The 21,826-nt window shown below is 38.5% G+C and overlaps 1 protein-coding gene across 1 annotated transcript in view; it reads left to right on the top strand.

Annotated features, from left to right (window-relative positions):
• SHOC1 (shortage in chiasmata 1) overlaps window positions 1-21,826 on the top strand; it is a 26,483-nt gene extending 4,657 nt beyond the window's left edge. The window contains exons 4-20 of the mRNA XM_044428129.1: window positions 125-284; window positions 884-1,024; window positions 3,978-4,154; window positions 6,147-6,254; window positions 6,935-7,235; window positions 7,690-7,693; window positions 7,749-7,821; window positions 8,621-8,690; window positions 8,811-9,001; window positions 10,587-10,704; window positions 11,491-11,602; window positions 12,585-12,706; window positions 13,229-13,322; window positions 15,365-15,496; window positions 17,008-17,157; window positions 18,408-18,615; window positions 21,467-21,826. Of these exons, the coding sequence (XP_044284064.1) occupies window positions 218-284; window positions 884-1,024; window positions 3,978-4,154; window positions 6,147-6,254; window positions 6,935-7,235; window positions 7,690-7,693; window positions 7,749-7,821; window positions 8,621-8,690; window positions 8,811-9,001; window positions 10,587-10,704; window positions 11,491-11,602; window positions 12,585-12,706; window positions 13,229-13,322; window positions 15,365-15,496; window positions 17,008-17,157; window positions 18,408-18,615; window positions 21,467-21,567 (2,169 nt within the window). The 5' untranslated portion in view covers window positions 125-217 and the 3' untranslated portion in view covers window positions 21,568-21,826. The remainder of the gene's footprint in view (window positions 1-124; window positions 285-883; window positions 1,025-3,977; window positions 4,155-6,146; window positions 6,255-6,934; window positions 7,236-7,689; window positions 7,694-7,748; window positions 7,822-8,620; window positions 8,691-8,810; window positions 9,002-10,586; window positions 10,705-11,490; window positions 11,603-12,584; window positions 12,707-13,228; window positions 13,323-15,364; window positions 15,497-17,007; window positions 17,158-18,407; window positions 18,616-21,466) is intronic.

The raw sequence follows: 21,826 nt of genomic DNA, 5'->3' as shown, positions 1-21,826 counted from the left end.
CATACTTGCGCTTTACCTTCCACTCACCCCTTTATTTTACTGTTTCTCTCCATTTCCCAGTCTTTAACCTTGCTCTCTCTCTCCCCTCTCTCCCTCTGCCTTTCTATTTCTCTCTCCCACCAAGTCTCTGGTCTCTAGTTCTCTCCACAGAACAGACCTCTTTTGACTAGCCAAGCCTCCACTGCAACCATTATGTGACTAGCCACATTCTCCATGGATGCCATTTTGCAGTGATGCCTACAGCAGTTTCTCAAGTTCCCAAATGTGTCCACGGGTCCAAAAAGGTTGAAGACTGCTGCTTCTAACCATATTTTTTTGTGGTGCGGTGAGTTAGGGTTAGGATGGGAACTAAGGGTCTGTAACAAAGTTGTCCGTATACTTACTACCTGAATGGCATTTCCTAGTAGTCATTGGGAATATTCACAAGATACATGCAGACATATTTTTCTCTGTGTGCCTGTTGGAGAAAAATATAGCCAAATATAGCTTTCAACGATATACATGCAGGATGAAAAGGCTACGTATAAGCATTTTGATTGCACTTGTGAGGATTAAACATTTGTGGAGGTGTGATCATTGTTGTAAGCCACCCCGAGGCTTCGGCGAATGGGGCGGCATAAAAATGTTTTAATAAATAAATAAATAAAAATCACGTTGGGCCCAATGTTCCTGCTTGTGTGGTGCTCTGCCTCCTCATTTCTTAACACCTGTGCATTGAACAGAGAGCTCTGAAGAGGAGTTCTACCCAGATTTCCTCCAAACGGTCTTTTGCTTTTTACTCAGTTGCTACTTAATTTGAAGTAATAAAGTATTAGAGCTATGCAGTAAGGAACTAAATCATTCTCTAGCTTGTCCTTTTTTTTTTTTTTTTTGGTGATTCTAGTAAAAAGTTTGGATGCTAGTAAAGAGCAAAGTGCAGCATTTGAAAATAACGACAGTCCTGTAGTACTAAATGCTTCCATCCCTATGGAACAGCAGAAAAAAGAAAATGAAGCAACAGCCTGCATCGAAATTAAAGCATCAGGTACTGAATTCGTTAAGGTATCTGATTATAAGATTGTGAATGGCATGTTCTTGTAGTTTTAAAGCTTGTTCCTGTGAACCCTGATGCTCCTCAGTGAGAAGCTTGGGAATGGCAAACCAAGCTTGTCTTAAGGTTCGTGTGTTAGTAGCAATCTTCCCTATGGCAACGTGCAGCCACGGAGGGGTGTTGAATATAACCTAGGACAGGGGTTGGCAACCTTTAACACTCAAAGAGCCATTTGGACACATTTCCCACAGAAAAGAAAACACTGGGAGCCACAAAACCCTTTTGACATCTAAAATGAAGATAATACTGCATATATCGTTTTTTACCTTTATGCTATGTATAAAAAAAACTATAGTGTGTTGCATTTATGAAATCAATGAACTGCTATGGAAAAAACAAATTTTTATTTCTGCATGCAACAAAAACATTTTCAACTCCGAAAAAAAAAGACGCTGGGTTGAAGGTTACTTTCAAATAAAATAGTCAATGCCTATTTGAGTCCTCCTCGTATTTATGAAATAAAAAGCTGAACTTAAATTATCCACCTCCAGCAAACCAAACATGCCACCTGCAGCAAGCCAAAAATGCTGTCTGCTTCTGTGTGCCCTCATCCTTTTATCCTGTGTACTGGAGGGTGCAGTCAGCTGTCAACCTGAATAAAAAAGGGACTAATTGATACTTTCATACAGTAAGTAGAGTTTCTGCAATATAACAAATATAAATAATATGGTGAAATATTGAACAAACATCCCTCTCCAAATGTAATAATGTTGCTGGAATTTTTATAAGAATATTCTTAAAACAAGGAAGTAGATCTATATCTTCATTATGATTTAGCTGTAGCTCTTGTTCAGTCACTAAAAACTGTTATTTTTAATCTTACATTACTAGTAGGACTCCTTTCATATATTTTGAATAGGAGAACAGCTACCTGCAAAGTCAGTGCTAAAGGGCTGCATGCATTAAACAGCAAACCCCATAAGTTCGTTCCCAGTAAAAGCAAATGAATCTACCCAGGTACAATTAAATGTTCAGTTTTCTTCAGAAACTTTTCTTCGATTTATCCATGGTTGGCCTACTGAGGGAAACAGCTCAGTAAATCGGCGCAGGATCACCGGCTGCCTGCGCAGGTCACAGATATAGGTGTGTTTTGTGACTGTAGCAGGTAAACAGTCAAGTGATGTGAATTGTGACAGGTCCCAAGCACAGCTTTTAACATTCAGATGAAGAAGATTACATTTGGACAAAGAGAATCTTTTCAGCAGCATTTCGTTTCGTGGAACATGAGAGCATGCAGGAACCTTGTTCCACTCTTTCCCTGCACAATAGCAGAGGAATGTGGCAATTTACTTAACCGGCTAGTGCAGCATTCCTGAGTGGATGCCTCATCATCACCTACTGGTATTTTGTAACTCGGAGCCTCCATGGCAGATCAGCGACTGTACCCGTGCATGTTTTGAGCATCGGGGCCGCAGCAGAGGGATTCAAGAGCCATGCGCAGCTCTGGAGCCGCGGGTTGCCAACCCCTGACCTAGGACAACCTTCCCAAATTTGGTGCCTTCCACATGTCTCAAATTTCAACTCCTCTCTGTCAGGAATGCTGGGATTTGTAGTCCAAAAAGATCTTGAAGGCACCAGTTTGAGAAAAGCTGCATTAGGGTGTACATGGTACTCACAGGGTAACAGTAAAGCACATGTCATGTGCTTTACGTGAACTGACTAGACATCTTAGAAAGACTAAACAAGATGTTCTGTGCCAGATTTGCAAAGGGGTTTCTTGACAGAAAAGTCAAGTAAAAAGTGTTCCCTGAAGAAGCTATAAAACCAGTAGTGTAATATATTGTAGTCCCATCTTGAAAGGGTCATTTCTTAAATTGGCCAGTGTCAGGAAACTGACTTTTCTATGTGAATGCTTTGTTAGAGGATCAAAAACTGTGGCTGCCATGAATTTAAAGAGATAGAGAAACAAGTGGCAAACATGTCATCACTATATCTCTTGCAGAATTGGCATGTTTTTACCAGACATTCCTCCCCAAGGTGGGAATGCAGTCAAAAGAATTTTCAAGCATTACTAGATTTTCAAAGAAAAGCTGTATGCAGACTCTGTCTCATATCCATGTATATGTCCAGATAGAGGATAGCTTCCAGTGCTATCAGCCAAGCAGTTCTCTTTTTTCCCTTAGCAAACTATGGATGCAATATGGAAAAAGATGAAAGAAACGGGAAAAACAGGATCATAAGAGTGGAAGACAGTAACATCTGAACCCTTTGTGTGGTTGTATGAATGAGGCAAAGCAATGGTACTATAGAGGCCTCATCTTGAAGCACCCTGCATGTGATGAGGGAATTAGGATTCTGTCCATCCTAATGCCCACAAATCTCATGCAAAATATTTGATTGTTATGTTTTGCAGAAAGGCCTGTGGACAGAGCCCTGAACTAACATTTGCATAGAGCCCTTAACTCAGCCCAGCTGGCCATTCTGTATGCAGCAAAATCGTTAGGCTATAAACATGGAGGCTGTCCACACTGCTCATTGTGTGTAGCCTCAGAAGTAGGGCTAAGCCTACAGCAGCCTCCCCAAGCTGGTACCCTCTGGATGGGCTGGATTGTAAAGCCACAAATTAGTAACTGGCTAGAATTAGCAACAGATTGAACATAAGAAGATAAAACTGTTTATGTTTTTGTTTTTTTTCTGTTTAATGAGACTAGTTTCAGACACATTTGTTTTAGAAAAAACTATGATGCCCCCTAGTGTTTGTATATAACAGAAGCTTGTTAAGAAAAAGTTCATCTTCCCCAGAGCATAAGAAGTTAAAAATAAGTGTGCTACTTCAGTTTAAAAACATTACAAAATAAAAACATTTTGCATTGACATATATATATATATAATTTAACTGTGGTCTGTTATGTTAAGGTTTGCATGTTGTGTGTTTGTTTTTAACCAGAGAGCCAGCTTCAGGCATATCATATACTTAAAGTAGCAGTGGCTCCCATTGTAAAAGAACTCATGAGTCTTGGATTGAATAATTGGAGGTTTGCCACCCTTAATTTTGATGACACCAGATTTTTTTTAAAACAGCAAGAGAAAGTAATCAGTGATACTTTTCAACAAGGTGTGACTGGTAAGAAGAGATTTAATTCTTAAATTGCCATGTGTTGTTTTTAATATTAAAAGTGTTAGATGTATTACTCAGGCATATAGATGTAATAATTTATAATTCAGTGGAGAAAGGTAATTGTCCTTTTACTCTTACTGAGAGTCTCTTACTGAGAACTTCCTACACAAGAGCCTTTTAACCTAAGAATTCAGGGATTGCATCTGAGATCTTCCCATGCGAAAACTGGGCTATAAACCTGCCTTGGTGCCTCCAGTTTTAAAAAATCCTGTGTAGCAGATCTAGAAAAGATTTCTGCTGCCAGTTAATGCAGATAGTTTAATGAATAGAGTGGCCACTCATACAATTGCCATAAAAGGTGACAAAAGAGGACACAGATTTGCCTAAAATGTATAAATGTAAATTTAGAAATTACTATTGTAATTTGAACAGAAATACAATGTCAGCGTTCAGAAGACTGTGACGAGGTGGCCTGTCTTAGCAGTCTATTTTTGCTAAGTCTGAATGGGTAATGTCAGCATCCCTGTTCTCCCTACTTATGGTTCTTTGAGCATTTCCAGGCAACTTTTATTTTTGTGGGGGGGGGGGATGCTCATCTTACCGCACTTGTGGCAGTGTGGTACATCAGCACCCTCCAGTGTCTGATAACTTTTCCTGGAGCTTTTTTTTTTAATGTGGATGACTTAATAGATTTTGGAATCCCAGACTGAAACTGTCAATGTCCACCAGTGCAGTTTGTCATTCCACTTTGTTCTACTATGCCACTGTTCCACTTAGAAAAGCCTCCAAGGAATAGCTCAAAAAAACCAAAAAGTAATACAATTCAATATTCATGGGCCTAAGCTTGTTCTCCCCCCCTCCCCTTTGTACAGTTACAAATGTGAATAGGCATCATAAGTGCAGGCTGCTTAGGTGTTCAGGACAGGTATTGCTGTATGTGGAGGTACTTTTGTGCTGAAGAAATTGGAGTGGATGTGGGAGGTTTAGACAGATGCACCAATAGACAGGAAAGAAAAATATGTCTAGTGGAATCAGGCTTAATCCTGAAAAGAATTCAGAAGCAGAAGTCGTGAGTTTTAAAGCCTTTTTTTAGAAAAGTTCCTCATTTTTAAAAACAGGGTTGGGCTGGATAGTCCTTCAAATGGAGGACTGTCCTCTATAAAAGAGGTCACATTGTATAATGAACCCATGGCCTGACTCTATGGTTGTGGCCCAGGGCAGAATGGAGGAGGCAGTAAAACAATGGTTGGCCATTGATGTTAACTTAAGTTGTTTCCAAAATCAGTAGCTTCTGTGAAATAGGCATCATTTGTTCACTCATATTTTTAGGGAAAATCCAGATGATATTGCTGTCAAACCATTGGTTTTCCGTGTTGTTATTCTTCTTTTTTCCTGTCAGATATGTGGTGATTTTTTTAAACATAGTTGCAGTCAAAATAATTGCTTATTACTTTACAAGCATGTTATTATAAAAATACTGCAATTGTGAATATGAAAAATAAAATAAATGAATGTTGAAGGAGGAAGCAAATAATTCCAGTGCTCTCCCATGGAACATGAAGTTCTAATTAAAGGGCTATTTCAGGATGCCAAGGGCTGAATTGAAGAAGAAGCAGCAACTCATTAAAGCATCAGTGGCCAGAAAGCAGGAAAGGCTGTAAAAGGAAGGGACAAACATGAAGATATATTTAAAGAGGCAGGAGCAGGCAAAAGCAGAACTTTTCCTGACTGGAACTTACTTTTTAGTCAATATATGCTGCTGGTGAGGACAGGCTTAAAGGGATTTGAATTAGGTGATATGTGGAACAACCATTTAGTTCTGCTTCCAACAGTTTGCAGAAGAACAGTGCCTGAGTAGCACTAAAACTCCCTAGTGTAAGAACAACCAGTGCATCTTAAAGCTCACGTACAGAATTCTGTCCCTGAAAGAATGGTAAGAAATGTCATCCCCATGTTTACTAAATACTTCTCATGCATTTTCCTCTCCTTTTTAAATAGATACCAAAGCTGCAAAAGACACCACACTATTCAGACATGCTGCTATTCTTCATTTGTTGGTAACAGTTCGTGATCTCCTCTTAACATGTAACTTGAACGTTGCATTAGGTTAGTTTTATGCATAAATTTGCCTTTTCATTGTTCTAGTGAAATATAGCATGCAAAACTCCAAACACAGCTGTAGACTGGAGGCATGCTACACAGCTGTAGATATGGCATGTTTGCATGTCACACCAACCCCAACCCCCCATATCAGTAATCCATGGCAGTTTGGCTGTTGCATGAACAGCTCAATTCCCTCCCTTTGAGTCCACTTGTACCTCAGGAGACTCCATGGCAGAGCAGTTTGGCTACTCACCCCTGCCTTGATCGTGAAACCCTTTTGTGCTCACCATGCCTTTTGTGTCTCTAAGCTTTTTCTCCAGCTTGACAGCCAGTTTTTATGATCTCTGCTTTGACAGCCACTGACAGACCCTTCAAAGAAAAACCCTACTTGGAGCATTTCTGGGTCAATGTACAAGAATGGTACCTGTTGCACTTTGTTAACAGGTATCCCCCCCCCCACAAGACATTGCTCAGCTGAGCCTCCCTATTTCTGCACTTGCAGAACAGCACACCTCCGCAGTTGTATAACTATAGCTATAAAACTAAAATAATTTTTAAAAATGAAAATGTTTGCAGACAAAATGTATCAAACTCTTGATAAAAGAAGAAAAGTAGTATTTCTGGTACTGTTCATGAAAATGTTGTGAAACGTGATGTATGTGTTTAATATTTATTTGAAATAGGATATTTGTGGAAGGCAAAAGATAGATATAAAGATTTCCTACATTCCAGCTTGGATAATATTTGGAGACAGTTGACAATTGTGCAGTTTGCCACACAGAAAAACGAAGTGAACCCCAAGATAACAGAATTGCACCATCAGATGTCCAAATGGATGCAGAGCAATAGGACTGTCCAGAATAAGGTAGATAATATATACAGGCTGGCATTTGAGGAAAACTTAGGTTTTATTGTTGGAATTATTGTACAGTGTACTGATTGTATTGCACAAATGGGATGCATCACTTATGCAAGGAAGATTTAGTATTATGGGGCAACTTGAACAAACAGAAAAGCTCATTTCTGGAAATCTCATTTCACAAAGGGAAGCTCCAGTGACTTACCTCCTTCCTGAACTGAGAGTTTCCACTTGCTTCAGGTCTTCCTCCAGGGAACGCGGAATCTCCCTTGCATGAGTTGTAGGCCCCACATGTGCAATAGAATTAGTGGGGCTGCTTGCAGAAAGAAATTGGTGGGATGTAATGGATGCTCCAAAAACTCCCAATACTGAAGCAAAGGAATATGGGGCTGCTAGCAACACAAAGATAGGACTGAGCTTCAACTCAGTTGAAATTCATTGTCTTTTTTTTTTTTAAACTTTTCCACATTTTATAAACTGCTTCTGTATTTCTTCTAAATTAATATTCTGGTTATCCCTCTGTTACTGGTAATACTGTAACAATGTCTCAAGGTACTGTTATATCTTATATATTTCAAGTATAGTTTGATTTGTTTTTATTTAAACATGCAGAATTTGTTTTCTCTATAATGTGTCAGGTAGTAATTGTGCTTAGAATGGAGATTGATGAAGAAACCACTGTCCTAATTGACACCATCAGTACAGTGCAAGGTAAATGTTATTCTTCATGGGGGTCCAGAAGCTATTGTTACCCTTAGCTTTACCTTCTCATCTTCATATTTTAATCCAAATCTCTTGGATCAGGATGTCAGATTCCCAGATTCCTAGAATATTGTGGAATTTCTATAGTTCCTTGGAGCAGTGAAAATATCAACTTTTTAGTTTCCTTTTAGCTCCATTGAAGACTTTTTGTGCACTGTCTTTATTGAAAGCCAGACTGGGTTGCCTGATGGGCCAGTTTTTGCCCTTGGACCGGAGATTCTGCACCCTTGCTATAATACACTTACCTGAGAATGAGTCCCCTTGACCCCATTAGAGCTTATTTTTGGGCAGAGGTACATAGAACTGGGCTGGTAGAAATTTTTCCACCATTCAGCAGGCAGCTTCCACTTACTGTAGAAATAATGGGCAGATAAAAGCCATCTGGTATACAATTGATAGTCACTTAACTTTTGTGACAGCACACCGGCTTTATTCATAAAGCACATTGCACAGTGTGAAGTGTTAGAAGGTTACTAATAATTTTGCTTACTAAATGTAATGAATAGAATTTCTCAGTATGTTTGCATAAATATTAAAGACAATATCAGTGTAATGACTACATGCTGTTGGCCTGCCTGCCTGCCTGCCTGCCAGCTTCTCTCTCTCTGTCTCTCTGTCTCTCTCTCTGTCTCTGTCTCTCTCTCTCTCTTTCTGCTGTAAACTTACACATGTTTGTGATCTATTGGCTATATGCCTGTCTTCAGAACTGCAGATGAGCCTTTAGCAGTATGCCTCTGTTTTTAAACAGGCTTAACAGTTGTGTATTTGAATTCTGAGGAAAAAGGAACCTTTCTAGAGTGCAAAACTGTAATAAATAGGTGGGTATTGGCCATTATTATTGAAAAGTAGATCAAGATGCTAAAATTCTTACAGAAAAGGACTGTAGGATGCAATTGAAGGCAATCATACTAAAACTTTCTTTTATATTTCATTTTTAGTTTGGAAAGATATTCTTGTGTGGTTATACACAATCAGCACATTGGACCTGATTTTCCCTGGACTCATTTTTCAGTAGTGGTGGAATATAACTATGTGGAAAATTCCTGTTGGATTGAGCAGTGCAAAAATTTGAATGTTTCTTACATAACTTTCAGAACAGCTGTTCCAGAAACAGTAGAAACTGAAACTGGTGTGTGAATATTTAAAATACAAAACTTACAAATTTAACTTTATAGAATTGGTTCCAAGAGAGAAAATAAGACAACACCCATCCTTGTACATTTTTTCAGTAACAAACCTCTACAAAGGTAAAAGCAGAGGTAATGTGGCATAGTGGTTAGACTACTGGACTAGGATTCCAGAGACCTGGGTTCTAGGCCCCTCTCAGTCATGAATCTCATTGGGTTACTTTGGGCTAGTTACTGTTCTGATCTGATCCAGTAGTTTAATAATTATAGTTAACATTTCTAAAACACTTCATATTAATTTATTCTAACTATGTAAATACCATCTTTCATTGTCAAATTGCAGGGCAGTATATAAAACTATTTAAAAATAAATAAGTAAAACATATTTAAACAACAATGAACAATAGCATACAAATATCCAAACAACATCAAGATAATCTGCCAAGCTAGGTAATAAAATCAACAAATGTCATGGTAAATAGCTGTGCATATTATGCTATTCAACTTGCAAATTTTCCAGCATAGTATCTGTATAGTCATTACAACAACCTTTTAAGGTACATCAGTGTTATAATAGTCACATTACAGAGATGTGGCTGTAGAGAGACTACAGCCTGCCTAAATCCACCTAGATAAATTCATAGTTGATGTAAGATTTTATCCAGGACTGTCTAGTTCACACTTGAGTTTCTAGCAGCAGAATCCTACATAGTGCAAGAGCTGTTTGTTAGCATCAGAAAAACCTTCCACTTTGAAAAGTTAATTAATTCTAAATTGTGGAATTAGGGTTTTGATTAGGGTTAGACGCAGTCTACTAAAAATATGGCCAAACCACTCTGCATTTGGGAAATGGAATGTGTAATCGAAAAAGATCTCTGATGGGCAAGATATGTGCAAGCTCAGCCTTTCCCAAGCTGGTGCCCCTGTTGGCTGAGAATGTTGGGAGTTGCAATTCAACACATCTAGAAGGCATCAGCTTAGAGATCCATCCAGCTTGCATCCATCTCATGCTGATCTACAGAGCTCTCAAGAATATAAACTGCTCTCCCTTCCTTCTCCCTGTTCTTTTCCCTTCCGAGCAGATCAAGACTAGAGGCTTTATAACTACAGCCTTTATTGTGTTAGAGTTGGTTCAGCCAGCCTCACATTGTGATACGAAAGGAGTATTATAGAGGTCCTTAACAAAAAAACAAAAACCTCTAGTTAATTAGCCAGCCAAGAAGTTGATTCGAAACTGAATTCATCTCCTCCCTTCCCAACTAAACAGAGTTAGCTCCACCCTCAGGAAGGGTTCACTCTAGATTTGAGTTGTATCAACTATTTTGACCCAGGTGGACTTCCCCATTCTCTCCTTTCTATAACAGTCCCTGGAAAATGCTACACAGAATCATGAGACCCTGCTGAAAGTGATGAACTGTGGTGTGGGGAAAGGGGTGGATGCATAAAAATGCTATGGAAGGACCTTCTTCTTACCAAAGGTGGATCCTGAATCTAACCAATTATATTCATTTATAAATAGTTATAAAGTAGAAATGCCATCCTTTTTTGTGAAATGCTATCCTTTTTCTCTTCATTATTTATCTTTAGAAGAGTTTTTGCCAGATAATTTGGGGTATGCCTTTCAGAAGTTGCACATTCCCTATGTTTTTCTGACATCTGAGGGACTTCTCTACAACCCAGATATCCTCCAGTTACTGGAGTCCAAGTAAGTAGTGAAACTGCTGACCAGATTAGTTTTGTATGCCTCCATCAGTCAACCCTAAGACCTGGAGCAACCACTATTTCCTCATCATTATTTGTAATTCTCTCTCAGCCTCAATGGTCCAGCACAAAGCCCACCTTTATGTGACGGTCAATAAGGAACAAGGTCTCTTATAATGCATCCAGACCAGAATTCAACCCACTTCCTTTAAAAAAGTGGCTACTGCCTTTAGGTTAGTTATGTCCCGCAGCCCTCTGTCAAGTGATTCAGCCCAGGCATGGGATACAGAAGATAAGCAAAGCCCCCGCAGAAGGGAATAGAGGAAGATTTGTTTGGTCTGCATTTTTAAGTAATTTCACTTAATTCGCCCATCCCAGAATAATATTTATTTTGTAATAGAAGTTATCCTTTGGATTCCACACTTTTTCAAAATTTGTGTAGTTCCTCACTCAGACATCACATACAAAAATGCATGTGTTTGGGAAAGTAATGTGTAAAATGATGTGTGTGTTTGGGTGAGTGGAGTACAAAAATATGAATTTGTGTGGTTCTTTTAAAAAATGTATACTGATGTGGAAATCATATGGAATGGACTTACCTGTAAAATCTGAATATATGTGAAATTGAAATGAACCAAATATACTCTGAATAATTTATTCCTAGATCCAGGTGGTATAAGGAAGGAAAGGTCAACATAAAAAATAACGCTGAGACCTCAGGTATAGGAAGAGCACAAGTCTAATATTTTGGTTGAGCTGCTGAAATGCTAACAAGGGTTACTCTGTGCAGGTACAATATTACATTTATTGAGAGGACTTGCTGTGAAGCATTACAGTTCTTCGGGAGCACAGACTGTTACGTTGTGATCACTGTTGATGAGTGCACTGCTATTGTTATGCAGGTAAAAAAGACTATGAAAGATCTGCCTTAAAGTACTACTTCATGTATCAGTGAGACTTTACAATGTCTTATCCACAGAAAGGCGCTATGGCAGTTTAAGGTTGTTTATAGTTAATTATATGACAAGATACAAATGAGAATCGGTCTAATAAATCTGCTTTTAAGTAGGGATTGTTTTGTTGTATGCTTACTAAATATACTGTACATTTTAGTTGGTCAACTGGATAATTGTTACCCAAGCATTTAATTTGTTTTTGAACCATACTCTGTATACATCTGTATTTTATATACAGGTTGATTACAGTGTTTAAGGACACAGTTCTATGCAGGTGCTCATAACCTTCCAAACTGGGAAGGTTATGGGCATCCAGTTGAGCATGGGTGAGCACAAAGGTGAGGATGGCTTCTGCTCTCCCCTCACTCTACAAAAGCATTTGGACTGTCGATTTCAGCCATCTGAACCTGCCCCCGCACAAGAAAGTGCTGAAGCTTTGCCTAGATTTGGCAGAAGCCAGTGATTTATTTCCTTACTTCTGTTCTCCCTGCCATCTGGAATGTATTCCAGTGCCTTTCCCAAGGTGAGGACCACAGAACCACACTGGTGAATGAGGGAGCCTCTGAAGGTGGAATCCCCACTGCAACTTTGGAAGGTTTTTTTCAGAAGTCTCAGCAGAGACACTGCCTTTTTCTGTGACTGACCAGAGAACATCTACTGGCCCTAGGAATGTCCTCAAATATTCATAATAACATTTGGACCAGTTAAGGCACACTCACAGATTTTTGTGTAATTTGATTGACATTTGAAATATAAATGTAAAAGCATCGTGTAGTTGAATTATTAAATTTTTATAGAAAGTAAAGTGGAGCCTGACGTAATAAATAATTTGCCAAATGAGATTGAATTGTACCTATGCTCAACCAAGTACTGGTGATAGCTATGGTCTTGCATATGAATTCAGATGTTTATGCTATTTTTGTTGCAGAACATGGAGGAACTCAATTATGAAAAGTCTTCTGATATTATTGCATTAAGACTAATGGTGCTATCACTCCAGTACAGCTCCTGTTGGGTTATTTTATACTCCAGAGAAAGATTAAGTCATAAGTAAGTTCAAAAATTCTTTGGATACACTATGTGGTTTGAAGTAATGTGTTATTCAGCACAATGCTGTAGACTGTTTAACAGGTGTGTGCTTCCTAAATGCTACATCTTGTCCAGTTGCTATGGAAATGATTTTGAGCAACAAGGGAATGGGTTCTTTTTTCTTGATCTACGGACATAATAGCTATGAAGTGCTGCTCCCCTGCTTTCAATGTTCTTTCCATAGGGAGTTGTGTGGGAAAACATGTAATCCATCCTTGTCAGTTTCTGGTATGCTGTTATAAAGACAAAAATCTATTTTCAGGGTGCTGGATTACTCTTTGCTAAGCCAACACATTCAGGTGTAATTATAGAGTAGTAAGACTTTTTTCCTAAATTGATAAAGAGAATACATAATATTTATCAATGTATTTTTTAATTGAGAACACAGATATCGAATTAAGTATAACAGAAGTAATGGACGGTGTACAAATTTGATAAATAAATGAAAATAAATAAATAAATAACAAGATGCTGTTTGATTAGGTATAGCCTGGCTGGAAAGACTCTGCATCATCTAGCTTTGTTTTATGCAGCCTTGGTTCCATTTTCTCAGAAGGCAGAAGACTTTGAAGTGAAGGTAGCTTGTTGCAAAAAAAAAATTCATATTGTTAGTAAATCTTTATTATTACACTAGCAACAGATACGGTCATTCATGTGGTCAGGGAAATGAAATAGATTTTAAATATTTGCTACAGAGGATTCTCAGAGGATGCAAGAGATCTGATTCAGTATTTCTTTCTTATGTATTCAGTTGACTTTTCCTCTTTGTAGTCTTTATCTTTCTGCTGTTGGTTTTTTTTCGTTTGGCTTCCCCTCTCAGTTATTCCCATCCAGATACATAATTTCTGTCAGTTTGCTTTTCTGTCTTGCTATATGCCTATAATGTTAGCTGGTGTTAATGATGGTAGAATACTTTCTTTTCTTGCTAACAATATGAATCACAAAATTCAAATTATTTGTTTAGGAAGTATAGGATGTATTCAGGCTGGAAGAATATTTGAAGTGAAGACAATTTCTGCTTTTGAACCTATTTTTAAAGTTGAAGGCAACAGCTTAGTACTGTTATATCCTTAAGAGTAAATTCAGTGGGACCTGCTTCTGCCATGCATAGGCTTGACCAGTAAAATTGCTAGATTGTTGAATGCCGTTAGCATGCAGAAAATGTTGCTTCTTTTATTCCTCAAAAGTGACCATCTGTTTCAGCAAAACAATAGGTGCCCTATGTCACCTAACATTACTGCTTGGCTACTCCCATCCCATGATATTGATGGATGCTTTATTTCCACTGCCTGTGACCACAGAGCAACTACCTTCTAGGTGGTTGCGGTTTCAGTCTGGACTTTCCTGTAGTGTTTACTATTCTTTATGGGTATTTTATATTCCCAGAGTAGTATACAAAAAGGACAAAAGAATTAAAATGTAAATATAAAAATAGTAAACTAAAATCCACAGCATCTGCAAAAGAACCCCCAAAAAACCAGTCAGCTCTGAAGAAAAATAAATGGTAGTGAAGCAATAATAAGGTAGGTGGCAAGTCAATCTCTCAAGAGAATGTTCCAAAACTTGGGTGCCACTGCTGAGAACACTTTCTTTCTGGTAGTGAGCCACCACTGTTCAGATTGTAAGGACATTTGACGGCAGCCACTAATGTGAAATTTTTAACATACTGGAAAAGTACATACAGAGATAAGCAGTCCTTCCAGTAACCTGATGCAAAGCCATGGACGATAAATAATAAACTGCATTTATTAGTGGCTGCAAACTTTTTAATGAGGAATATATCCTAAAAGATGGCTTATAATATCATGAATTAGAGAGTGATTCTGTGATCCCAGGCATTGTCTGGGATGCCATAGGATAATTTGGATTCCCAGAGCCTCAGAGCAGGGAATCTGCTCCCTGATCCCCATCTCTCACTACTGGCACAGAAAGGGTTGCACCAATCACCTCTCTAAGGTTGGGAAATTGACTTCAGAGAGGAGGAAAGGGGAGCACTTCAGGGAGGTCACCAGGATATGTGGTATCCTGACAGTACTTCAGCCATCTTCCTTCCCCTTCCAAAGCACATTAGGTAGATAGCAGAAAACAGCCATGTAGCTGTTCTGGGGGTTACAAGTCTGTCCATGCGCTCATTTGGAGCACCCTCTTTATTCCCTGAGGTCAATTTCTTGTCCTTGGAAAAGCAGCCAGTGCTGTTCTTCACATGACAGCTGTGATGCCTGTGTGGGGTGGAAGGATGTTGGAGTACAGAGGTCAGAGTACTATTTAATTCATTAATTAAAAATGAAACCCACTCTTTGAATTGGGCCAGAAATGGGCTGGGGCCAGCATAACTTGGAATGGCACCAGGGTAATATCACACTCCTCACTAATTCCAGTTCCAGATCAATTTCAGAGGGAAGCCAATGTATAATACATTGCAATAGTTGAGCTTAGAAGTTAACCAAATAATATGCATACCAGACAATCTTTTATTGTGTTTGGGCTGAAATTGTGAACATGCAGCAGCATTTGGACTTTAAGTTTCCACAAGACTCTTTTTGTGTTTACTATGCTTTTTGTGTTTGTATTTTGTATATTTAATGTTCTTTCTAAATGTATAAGTAAACAATATTTTAGGTTGCTCTTACACCAGGGGTTGAAGAGACAGCACTCTTGGTTCGTCAGATTGCTGACCATATTCTAATGATCTCTAAAAGACATCCTCAGGAATGGCTGGACAAATCCTGGCTCTCTGTCTTGCCATCAGAGGTCTGTTTAATGAGTTGGTTTTCTTTCATTTACATAAGTTCCAGTTCCATTGTATTTCATTTATTATTTGCTTATATGACATTAGACAGTAGGGTTGAATTCAGGCTTAGTCATGCTTAGATTAAATCCACTGAAACCAATGTCACTGAGGTTGACCATGTTTTACTAGTCTCACTGATTTAAGTAGGTCTACTTTAAGCATGACTGAGTGTGGATCTAGCCCATTTAGACCCTGAAATCTGTGTGAGCACCACCTGCTGTTTTGTTTGGACATCTTTGGACTTGTTTTAATGGCTGCCCATCCTGATAAGTTTCTGCATATGTAGTCTCTGCATGTGTGTGCCTTAGGGTAACATGAAAATTGTAAGCAACTGTCTCATTCATGAGCAGCTGTGCTGGAGAAGCAAGAAGACTGCAGCCCACTAATTTCCAAGGCAGACAGCCTTGGAAACTGCTTTGGGTATGTTGGGAAAAAAGCAGCCTATAAATCTAATATAAATAAATAAATAAATAAATCATATGCCAGTGCCACAATTTAATTTACCTCATTATGAGAAGAAAATGAAGCCCTAATGACACTTTACCAGGAAGACTGCCCTACTTCTTCCTGGGACATTTGCTAGGAAAAGCGGTCTCTCTCTCTCTCTCTCTCTCTCTCCCTCTCTCTCTCTCTCTCTCTCTCTCATTCTTAATTTGTGTGTGTGTGTGTTTGGAGGTGATCATAAGAGAGTAAGTTTTGGGGTATGCATGCAAGTTTGGGTGGTGACCCTGAGGGGAAGGGGTACGTGCTTATCCCAGCAATCTTGGGAGAAAAAGGCTGCAGCACTAACTCAATTGCCTGGCAAACAGAGAGAAAGATTTGGCAACAGAGGGGATTGACTAGCAGTGATTCTCTGAGAGGGTGAGGGGTGGTGAGTTGGCAGGCAGAGAGAAAGAGCGAAAGGGGGTACGTGGATTGAGTTGGTAGAGGGGAATTATTTGAGATAATTAATTGCATGCCCAATGAAATGGTGGTCTAAGGGAACAAAAAATTGTGGGTGGAAAGGCGTAGTTTTGTATTGTGAAGCTCAGATACCATCTGTGCTTGGCATTTAAATTTCTTATCTTTTAGCTTTGGTTGTTTGCTTTTATTTGAAATGCCAGGACTGTTGCAGTAATAAATTTTGGGTTATCTCATGGCAATTACTTTGTGATGGCTCCCACACCACTTTCCTGAAACTATCAAAGGTGTGCAAAATGGCTGGGGAGCCTGTTGTGCACCGTTCTTCTGCAATTACCCTAGCAAATTGTTCTGCTCACCATTGGGTAACATTTTCAGACATCTCTGCCCCACTAATCCTCTCCAGGGCAAACTCCAGATTATTTGAAGCAGTAAGCAAATCTCATGGTGATATGCCATCTTCAAAAATTGCTTAGAAGTAATTACTTTGGAATGCAAAACAAAATTAAACATCACCTGCTGTAATTAACCTTGAAAATGCAACAAAGCTAATTCTGTTTTCCACCTCTAGGCAGAGACATGCTTGCTTACATTTCCATGCATGAACCCTCTGGTGGCTCAACTTATGTTAAAGAAAAGTCCTTCAATAGAGTGGCTTCTGTCAGCAACTTTTGACCAGCTGCAGGAGCTTCTGCCTGAAGTGCCAGAAAAAGTTTTAAAGGTCAGATGTGTAGGGTATCGGTATGTCTTTCACCTACAAAATGGACATAACTAAAGTGGTGGGATGTCCTGCCCCCGGATATCCCCATCCTCAGGGTTAGTCTAAAGTTTATCTGTCGACTGTGAAGAACTGAAAAGCAGCTTGTAAATTCATACGGCTGAATATGGTTACACAGTGTCTGCAGTAAACAATCCTGTGTGTATTTATATGCACATAGGAAGAATTTGTGAAACAACAACAAGGGAGGCCTTGGACTAAGCTCATTTTTAAGAGCTTGGTCCTAATCATATATGATGGCGTAGATAAGAGTCTAATGCTAATCTTGTAGCAAAAACTGTTCATGCAAAATAAATAGGACAAGCCTCCTCTAGAGCAGTTGCATTTCCTTTGCAATCCCATTTGTAAAAGATTGCTTACCAAGAGGACCATGTATCTGGAATGCTGATATAGTCCAATGAAGAATCATTATTACTATAGTGTGGTTGGCAATGAAAAAGCCATTTCAACTAGTGGGATGCCACACGGTAATTCATCTAATGTCTCTGTAACATCATAAAGAATGGCAAGGATATCCCCAGACCAGCATCAGCAGCCCCGATACCCCACACGGGTCCATTTATGACTTAGATGTTCCCAAGTTCCAGATGTTACCACTGCATTACAGGTCTTAATTATGCTCAAGGAATGTTAAATTGAGGCCACAGCTTGTCAAGATATATGCCTCTCACCTTCCCCTTTTTATTCTCATTTGAATGCTTTACTTCAGGGATGAGTAAAGTAGCCCTCAAGATGTTGGGCTGCAGCTCCCATCATCCCCTTCCATTCTCTATGATGGCTATGACCAAAGGGATTTGCAGGCCAGCTTCTAGAGAACCATGCATTGTCCATTCTTGTTTTACTTGATGTTATGTTGGATTTGCCAGGTTAAGTGCTGCCACTATTAGTGCAAGACAGGGCCCATTGGTTATTTTACTGGATTGTAATTTTCTAAAATTTGTAATTTCACTAGAGCTATTGCTCAGTCCATTCTCATTGAACAGCAGCTCAGTGTTCAATGAACTATCAGAAGCATTATTTACCAACTCATAGGAATTTTTTGCACTATAGCATTAACACACAAATATTTTCCACCTGTTAGCAAAGCTATAGTAACCTCTCTTTGGGTGCTTAATGGCATTTTTATGCATACCTGTTTGTTCACTGTTTCTATATAAATCTGTATGGACCTGAAACTGCTTCTTCCATTTCAGCACTTTAGTGACATCACATCATTGTACACCTTGAAACCTCCAAAAGAATCAGAGTATCTAAAAGAAATGGTGCCACTTGAAGAAAACATGAACCTTGCCATCAGCACTTGCTCTCACATTCCCATTTCTGAGTCTTTATCCAGTTTTCAAGGACAGAGCCCCTTGACTGAGTATTCAGGATGCTTTCGTGAAGTACTGAAATACAAAGGTTGTTCTCCAAGTTATTGTCAAAATGTTTCTTATACTCCTCTGAAATCAACTGCAAGGCACAACGTAATGGTACCATCAGTGTCATGCAAAAAAAATTGTTCCTTTCATGATAATACAGGGATAGAGAGGCAGCAGTACCTCAACATTCTAAAAAATATGGAAGCAGAAAGAACAAGTTCATCAGTCCTAACACCACACTATCTTGGAGACCCTACCTATAATAACTTTCAAGCCACCATGCCACATTTTGGGTACAGCCAAAGTGACACTAATACTTACCTTGAAAATTGTCCACAAAGCAGAAGGTACCTTTTGAAAGAAGCAACAGGTCAAAGTCTAGAAACCCCTAACCATAAAGATGTTATAAATGTAGACGATGTGAAAAAGAAGAATTTTGTGAAGCAAAAACAGGGTTTCAATCATTCTTGGTACCATGGCTCAAATAAAGATGTTCCAGTCCAGCAGAGCTCTATAAATGTTCTAAGAGGATTTGGAGCATTTAGCAGCCCAGAATTTCAGACTGAGGAGAGGTTTTGGGATGGCCCGCCATTCATGCAAGCGGTGTATTCATCTCCCCATGATCCAAGTTTCTGTAAAAGAGCATCCAACTCAGACAGCCTGTATAACTTGGACTTTCACTTAACTGGAGAATATACAGGAAAGAAAGAACCCAATTTATTAACATCAAATAAAAAAGAACAAGATATTTCAGCAGGTATAGTAAGTGCAAAAGCAAAGTACAGCTACTTTTTGAAGTACAAAAAACAGTGAAGATTACAAGGCACTTTTTCCTTACATGTTTTATTATATTTAAAGCAGTTATTCTGTCTTTTCACTAGCAACTATCTTTATCAGATGATATTTTGCATAGTTTGCAGTTGTTAAATACTTAGGCTAGCATCCAAGGTTAGTGCTACATAGAGTAGACCCATTGAAATGAATTTCAGAGGGTCTACGCGATATAGGATTAACCTTGGATACTGATCTCAGGAGAAAAGTGAGAGGGCATTGCCTTTCAGGTTATAAAAGTAACTTTCTTCTGCACATCTTATAATTCTAACTCTTTGAAGCTTTACTGTACTTGGCATCTCAGATTAGAGGAACTTGGAATTATTACCATATGCCACAACTATAACTTTTCAAAGAAAACCTGCTAATGCTGGAAACCATGTGGATAATTCTTAGGAAATTTGGCAGTCCGTGTATGAATGGAGAATGTGGCCAGAGTGCTATTCTGGCAAGGTGCAAAGGAGGGCTCACTCCAGTCCTCAGTAGTGACTATATTAGATTCTGTCATGGTCATGTTTTGGCCACAGCTCCTGGTCTCCTGCTTCAAGCACTGCAAGGCTGCATAAGACAAGCTCACACTGAACAGGGAAAAGTTAATTGAAATACATTGTTTCTCACATTTAAAACCTTGGGGAATTAAGGCAATCACACAATACTTACAGACAATGCTGTTGGCTATTCTTCACCTTAAAGTTGCAATCTGAATGTCCTTACTTTTAATTACTCTTTTTATACATATTGTCTAGCCAAAGATTCCATTGTTTTGTTGATAAAGCAACAAAGAGTTGTTTTAAGACTAACAGATTTATTATAGTATAAGCTTTTGAACTAGAGTCCCTTTCTTCGGATGTATGAAGCATTAGCCTAAGTTCATGATGCAAGCACATGTGGGTGTAGAGAGGAAAAAACTGTAAATGTAAAATGTAAATAAAAATGAGGCCACATGGAAATCAAATGCAAATCCCATTGAAACTTAAATATATGTGTAAAATGGTCACAGAAGCCATTCACAAAATTGTATTCATAACCTGAATGCCCTGGCATTGGTAGACTAATTAATAGTAATTAATGCAGTGGGAGAAAACCCCATTATCTCAATTCATGGGCATGTTTAACTGTGCATACATGCTTCCTCCATGTGAAGCGTCAAGCTCCATTTGTTAAATTGTCCCCCCTAAATCAGGAATGGGCAACATTTGGCCCTTGTGCCAGCTGGTGTCCTTTTCTTCATTCAGAGAGAAATTTCCTCTTCTTCCTATACCATAAATGAGACTTTAAAAGAACCACTTATAGGGTGGGTTCTTTTGGGAGGGGTACCACTATAATAGGCCTAAATTATACTCCATGTATGTGATGTATATAGACAAGTACATCAGGTTTCAACAGCCTTTGATTTGCTTTAAATAACAGTAGATCACTCATAGTTTGGAAACACCCAGTGCTGTACAATTATCGAAGCGAAATAGATGTGGATCTAATCAGTGCTTTGATTAGAGACTTCTGGGAGTGTATGGAGGCTGCTCTGAACTTTATAGAGGAGGAGCTGTAAGTTAAAGCCCATAATTACATGACCTATGAAGTAATTCATGTTGTAACTTTGACTCCATTTTAAACTCAGATATATATTTTGAAATACCCCATTGCATTAGTGAAGAAGTAATTTCTTTTTTAAGCTAGCAGTTTAGAGCACAATCTACAGTAGCTAACTAAGGCCTTAAATCTGGTGGGAATTAAACTGGCATTAAATTCTCTCAAAATCAAGTCAGTGGCATTTAGCATGCTTAACATTGACTGACTCAAATCTTTAATTACTTAAATGCACATTTTCTTATTATGGGATAAGACTAATAGGTTAAATCTGCATAATTTTATATTGTTACTTATTTTATATTGTTATTTTCTTATATTGTTATTTTTTGTATTTTAACTTTATGTTGTGAGCCGCCCCGAGGCGTCGGTGAATGGGGCGGCATAGAAATGTTTTAATAAATAAATAATTATAAATAATTATAGAATGCTTACTAGATTAACACTCTTTCCTGCATTTTTTTCTTTCACAGATTTAGAATTCACCCAAATACCAGAGCTTAAAAAAAGACGTCTGACATTTGAAAAAGATCCTGGGAGAAGTGATGGTCAAACACGTCTTAAATTTTTTTAAAGGAAAAGCAAGCACACTGTTGAGATATTTATTTGCATGTGATATACAGCATAAACAGTGGTTTTAAAATAATTGTATAATTAACCTAGTTTTATCACTGGTCATTTTAATGCCTTGCAATCTTTTATATGCTGTTAAGAAAATTAGTTTTTGCATATTTGGGCTTTTAGATTTTAAGAAAACTGAGATACATCTGGAGAATGAATAGAGAAGTATGTGCAGTTGGATATGATCAGTTTAGACCAAATTAAACCTCTAT

Source organism: Varanus komodoensis, unplaced genomic scaffold (assembly GCF_004798865.1).
Source record: "Varanus komodoensis strain SLA01 unplaced genomic scaffold, ASM479886v1 scaffold19, whole genome shotgun sequence".
NCBI lineage: Eukaryota > Metazoa > Chordata > Lepidosauria > Squamata > Varanidae > Varanus > Varanus komodoensis.
The sequence above is the reverse complement of the archived record's forward strand: the minus strand, read 5'-3'. Positions and strand labels throughout refer to the sequence as shown.